At 34.7% G+C, this 6,123-nt stretch overlaps 1 protein-coding gene across 1 annotated transcript; it reads left to right on the top strand.

Moving 5' to 3' along the window:
- Window positions 1-1,836: 1,836 nt before the first annotated feature.
- Window positions 1,837-5,205, top strand: LOC137809784 (sulfite exporter TauE/SafE family protein 3). The gene is made up of 12 exons (XM_068610864.2): window positions 1,837-2,069; window positions 2,254-2,413; window positions 2,908-3,108; window positions 3,192-3,256; window positions 3,355-3,385; window positions 3,473-3,555; window positions 3,638-3,724; window positions 3,832-3,882; window positions 4,075-4,296; window positions 4,384-4,477; window positions 4,648-4,788; window positions 4,863-5,205. Exons 1-12 carry the CDS (start codon window positions 1,905-1,907, stop codon window positions 4,952-4,954), a joined length of 1,392 nt encoding a protein of 463 aa, XP_068466965.1. The 5' UTR covers window positions 1,837-1,904; the 3' UTR covers window positions 4,955-5,205.
- The last annotated feature ends 918 nt before the right edge of the window (window positions 5,206-6,123 follow it).

The following is a 6,123-nucleotide window of genomic DNA, read 5'->3' on the forward strand; positions in this document are numbered from 1 at the left end:
CCAACAAACTCACTTTTTGAGAAGTTAGAGTACAACTTCCTTGTGCCTCTAGTAATAAAGTGAGTGTTGCTCTAATTGTTGTGATAAATGGCAATGAAGAAGTGCAGCACAATGATGAGCCATTATTCAAAATGAGCTTATTGTAGAAGAAGCACAAGAAGTAGCAATAAGGAGGTCTCATAAAAGACTCAAGCATTAATGATAATGATCCGGTTACATTTTCATAAGTTTAAATTGTGATAATTTTGAGAAATGGTTAGATGTTATGAAAGAAGAGTTGAAGTCCATCAAACATATTGATGTTTGGAACATTATACAATTGCCAAGAAGGTTGCAAGAGAATTTGCAATTGGGTCTTTAAAACTAATGTGACTCTCATGACAATCTTGAATGTTATAAAGCCATACTTGTTGTGAAGGATTTTACTTAAAAAGATGGTGTTGAATATAAAGAGAAATTTTCAATTGTTTCCGGATTATCATGACACTAGTAGCCTATTATGTCTTGGAGTTACATCAAATGTATGTGAGAACTATCTTTTTCTGAAGGAGATCTAGAAGAGAATGTTTATATGAACCATCGAGTTCTCAATTGAAAGAAAGTAACACATGGTGTGTAAATTAAAGAAATAAATATACGAACTTAAACAATTTTCCTTCCAATGGTATTTGAAGTTTAATAATACTATTGTTTAACAATTCCTCGAAAACTTAATAAGCAAACTTGCTTTCACAATAAAGGTTTAAGACAACTAATGAGTCAAGTTTCATTCCTAGAAACAAGTTTCATTAGGTATTTTGATTCGGTTCTAGATTACAAAAGATATTTTTCAATACCCAATGAATCAAATATCAAACTATGGATGATCAAACCACAACAAGCATTAAGCATAAAAACAAAATACTAAAATCTGAATGGAAAGTCATATATCAATATTAAACAATACCAATTATATGAGAGTTTGGTTGGTTACCTCCAACCCCAACAAAATGGAATTAGTCATGAAGAGCCCAAAAAGCAAACATGAACAATGGAGGAGAAAAGGAAACCAAAGAGAAGAGAGGGGATCTCCAAAGAAACCCTAGCAGAACTCTAGGTCTTCAAAAAAACGCCTCTTCTAAGAGATAGAAGAACAATTGAAGAGTTCTCACTCATAACATTCAGCTTCATCCTTAGAGATACACTGATAATTATTCCTTCCTCCTAGGAGTTTTTCATCGTAAAGACTTTTGTCTTTCATGAGTGGTAAATATATGCTCCTTGCTTACCATTAATTTGAGCCATAGAACAGCGACCCCAACAGTTTAACATTAGAAAAACATTAACAAATGAGTAATACAATTAAGAGAATCAATCTTGAACTAGGCGTCAAAACCAATAAAGTGGGAGGATTAGCATAAAGGGGTGCCAAAAGTTGTCTTTTTTTTTTACCTAATGAAAAATAATGAAAATTCAAGGTATTTTGACCAAATTGTTGTTTATATTCTATTCCAATATTAAGCCAAAACAGTGTTAACCACAAAAGGAATATTCCAATGGAGTTATGATAAAATCATAATACAAACCGAAAAGAAAATGGAAATTCACAAGTATTTAAACATGGTTTCACAAATTGAAGCACAAGGCATAAAAGACGAGATAGCAAGAGACCAATAAAAGCATAAAGAGGCCTGCATTATTCTGACCTGAGATTTGTTTTCTTGCACCTAAATTTTGATTGAATTAAAATAACATGATCTACGAGGGAAGTTCCTATTTGAAGTGAAGATTTTGAAAAAATCTATATAACTCTTATGGTGCTGCTCATTTGAGGCAAATTAAGCAAGCATAGGAACATCATATCATAGTACTAAAGGGACTAAGATTTTGAATTTTGAAAACAGCTGAGTATCTTAAGAGACATAATGGGTGTGCATGATGTATCACAAAGGTGGGATGTGAAATGGGTTGCTGCAAAGGTTCTCATTGCTTTGATTCTTGTTGTCACAGTCTCCGCTGAGAACACCACCTCAGAGTCAAATCACACTCTAGACGTTGATAGCAATCTTCATTACCCCCACACTTGGCCGGTAAGAGAGTTCACAAATACTCTGCTAGCAACTTTCATACCAAAATAAGCTGTCATAAGATTTTGTTATCACTCACTACAGTAATAACTTTATTCGGGGCAATGCATGTGAATTAGTATTTGTATGTCAAGAACGTTGAATTGAAATTAACTTTGTGTTGTTTTAACTTTTGTGTTGTGTGCAGAGTATGAAATTTGGATGGAAAATAATAGTAGGAAGCATAGTTGGATTCCTAGGATCAGCATTTGGGAATGTTGGAGGTGTTGGTGGAGGTGGCATCTTTGTGCCCATGCTTACCCTCATTATTGGATTTGATACAAAATCAGCAATAGCAATATCAAAATGTAAGAACTACCATTGTGTCCCCTTCCTTTATAATTAGATATTAAAACGTTTTCACGAAATTCCGACTATGTGATCATATTATTAGTTAACATCACATTTTAAGTACCTGTGATTCCATTACGGTTTTGTTTAAAAGACTTCTGCATGATTTACCACCAAAAAAGTGTTTTCACATTAATTTTTCATTTAGATATGATGATCTTGATAATGTCAATACACTTCAGGTCGGACCAAACAATCTTTATAAAATGTATATTTATCACATGATTTAAATGTTAATATGCATAAACTATTCAGGACTCTTGACCTCTAAACCACAGAGGCGTTCTGAATATCAAAATCACCTGAAAATGGCCAAATTCCTCTTTTAATAAGTAGCTATTCATCTTATCTGCTCTGTACTTGTGGCTATTTTTACCTATTTTTTGAATACTATTCTTTTGAAACTTACATGGATGGAAAATAAATGCATGTTTCCATACTTTTGGTGAAGGCATGATTACTGGCGGAGCAACAGCAACTGTTTTCTACAATTTGAGGCAAAGACACCCCACACTTGATTTGCCTGTGATTGATTATGACTTAGCACTTCTCTTCACACCAATGTTGATGCTTGGAATCAGTATTGGAGTTGCTTTCAATCTCATTTTTCCTGAGTGGATGCTAACAGTTTTGCTAATAATACTTTTTGTCGGTAAGAATCACTGAACAAAATTGAGACACTATTGATTTGCTCAATTAATTTCTTTCATCTGATGTGATCTGAATGTCAAACAGGGCTTTCAATTAAATGCTTCTTTAAGGGTGTTGAGACATGGAAGAAAGAAACCATTATGAAGAAGGTAATTAATTGCTCCATTAAATACCCTCTTTTGTACTTTAAATTTCTTTCAAGTTTTGTATTCTGATTCTTGAGCATGCATCAATGTTATGATTCCAGGAAGCTAAGAAGAAGAATTCACGGATTAGTGGTAAGTGGTTTGATATTATTTGTATTCTACCTTTCTGTATATATAAGTGTTTATCACACATGACTTGCTATTTTTGAATCTAATCAGACATTGCAACTCCAGAAGATGCTGCACATTATATTCAGACAGAAGACCCTGCAAAAGAAGATACTAAAGAGCCAAGGAAAAAGGTAGTATAAAATGCTGAACGTTATTGATTCCATATATTTTAAACATCTGTTCTTTCAAATGAAATCTAAAACTGTCATCCAGGTTTCTATAGTTGAGAACATTCGTTGGACGGAACTTGGACATCTTTTCACTGTCTGGTTCATGATACTTTCTTTAGAGATTGGAAAAGTTGGTACCTATGAGCTTTTGCACTCAAAAATTGAGTTTTTCATTTCTTGCATCGGAGTCATTGACAGCATAATATGATGATAATATATGCCTCTTTTTTGGAACAGAATTACGCAACAACTTGCTCTAAAGTGTATTGGGCCGTGAATCTACTTCAGGTACGAACTACTATAGGAGAATTCAATTTCTGGAAACCGTAGTTGTCAACTTATATTTTTGAACTCTCCTTAATGAAGCCAATATGGCCTCATAGTTGTTCATATATTTTTGGTTGTAGGACCTATGAAACCCTCAGTGTCATTATCATGGTGAATATTGAATTCACTTGTTTATTTATTTTGGTCATTTAGGTCCCCATAGCTGTAGGAATGAGTTCATACCAGGCCATGAGACTATACAAAGGGCAGAGAGTGATAGCATCAAAGGGAGATCAACAACGAAAATGGCGAGTGTGGCAGTTAATTCTATTTTGTGGTTGTGGAACACTTGCCGGGACAGTTGCTGGTTTGTTAGGCCTTGGTGGAGGATTCATCTTGGCACCCCTTTTCCTTGGATTAGGAATCCCTCCTCAGGTACCTTTCATTCTTCTTTCTGTCATCAAGTCTCTCTATGTACATTTTTCATGGAAACCACTCTGATTGGGTAATTTTTTCACAAAGGTTGCAAGTGCTACATCCATTTTGGCAATGGCCTTTTCTGCATCTATGGCTGCTTTGGAATATTACCTTCTCAAACGTTTCCCTGTTCGTTACGGTTAGTACGCATGAATTAATGAAGAATGTGGTAGATGAGGAGTAATTTTGCTTAGTTCCAAGAGCATGCACCTAGTAGTAGATAATTTTAATGGACTAATAGCCTAATGAAGCAATAACTTGTGATATGTTATGGGTATTTGATGTTAAAGTTTGGATATGGTGTTGCAGCCCTTTACTTGGTAGCTGTAGCCACTGCTGCTTCACTTGTTGGACAGCATTTGGTGAGAAAGATGGTTGCCGTATTGGGGAGAGCATCTGTGATCATTTTCATCCTAACCTTCACACTTTGTGTTAGTGCAGTTTTACTAGGTAAGTGTAAGATGGTTTTATTTGCAGAGTGTAGTTTTATGAGCCAAATGTAAAATGCTTTTATGTGATCACAGGTGGATCTGGAGTTGCACACATGATTCAAAAGATTGAACATAAGGAGTACATGGGATTTGGAAACCTTTGCACGTACAAGGTTAAACATTAAGGCATAACATTCAAGGGCAGGGCTCCTTAATGCAGTTTTGTATTGTCTTTTGTTGCATTAGTGCCACATTTTTGTATTTTTATGTTGGTGTATACTTTAATTCACTTGAAATACGAAAATTCATTGTATTACTTTTCAAATTTCAACAATTAATCCTCTAGAAATATTTTGAATTCACATTTCCTTGGGAAGCCAAGGCTTAGGCCACAACATTGGTTTTCTCTATATTTATGTATGTGTTTCATTTCTTTATCTTTAAAGTTGAATCGAAGCAATCTTTGATTTCTGTATGTTTAAGAGCCTCCATGTGATTAATATCTCATCTCATCCTTCACTGGGTGTAATTTCTTAGAATTGTATGTTTTTAAATGAAATATAAATTCCCCGCAATTGAAAACAATAAAAGAAAAAACTGTATGTAAAACCTACAAAAAAAATTGCATGCGAGGTTATTCGTATATGATTATTGTGTCAAATTCCACCCCCACCAACACCTCCAACATTCCCAAATACTGATCCTAGGAATCCAACTATGCTTCCTACTATTATTTTCCATCCAAATTTCATACTCTGCACACAACCCAAAAATAAAAACAACACAGTTAATTCCAATTCAATGTTCTTGACATGCAAACACTGTCCACGTCCATTGCCCTGAATAAAGTTATTACTATAGTGACTATTTGAAATTGAAACAAAATTTTATGACAACATATTTTTTTGTGAAAGTTGGTATCAGAGTATGTGTGAACTCTCTTACCGGCCAAGTGTGGTGGTAAAATTTGTTAGCATGAAGATTGGTATCAACGGCTATAGTGTGATTGGATTGTGAGGTGGTGCTCTCTGCGGAAACTGTGACAAGAAGAAGCACAGCAATGAGAACCTTTGCAGCAACCCATTTCACATCCCACCTTTGTGATACATCATGCACACCCATTATGTCTCTTTAGATACTCAGCTGTTTTCAAACTTCAAAATCTTAGTTCTCTTAGTACTATGATGTTCTTTTGCTTGCTTAATGTAACTTCAAAATCTTAGTTCTCATGCCTCCGACCAGGTTCCTTCGCAGATAGCTTATGCATGCAGCCTGCCACTAGCTTCACAATTTACGCCCAAAAATCTAGAATTTATTATGTTACATTATCAAGATTTAAACGTCATTAAAATTA

The sequence above is a fragment of the Phaseolus vulgaris genome, chromosome 2 (genome assembly GCF_051622355.1).
Source record: "Phaseolus vulgaris cultivar YP4 chromosome 2, ASM5162235v1, whole genome shotgun sequence".
Classification (NCBI taxonomy): domain Eukaryota; kingdom Viridiplantae; phylum Streptophyta; class Magnoliopsida; order Fabales; family Fabaceae; genus Phaseolus; species Phaseolus vulgaris.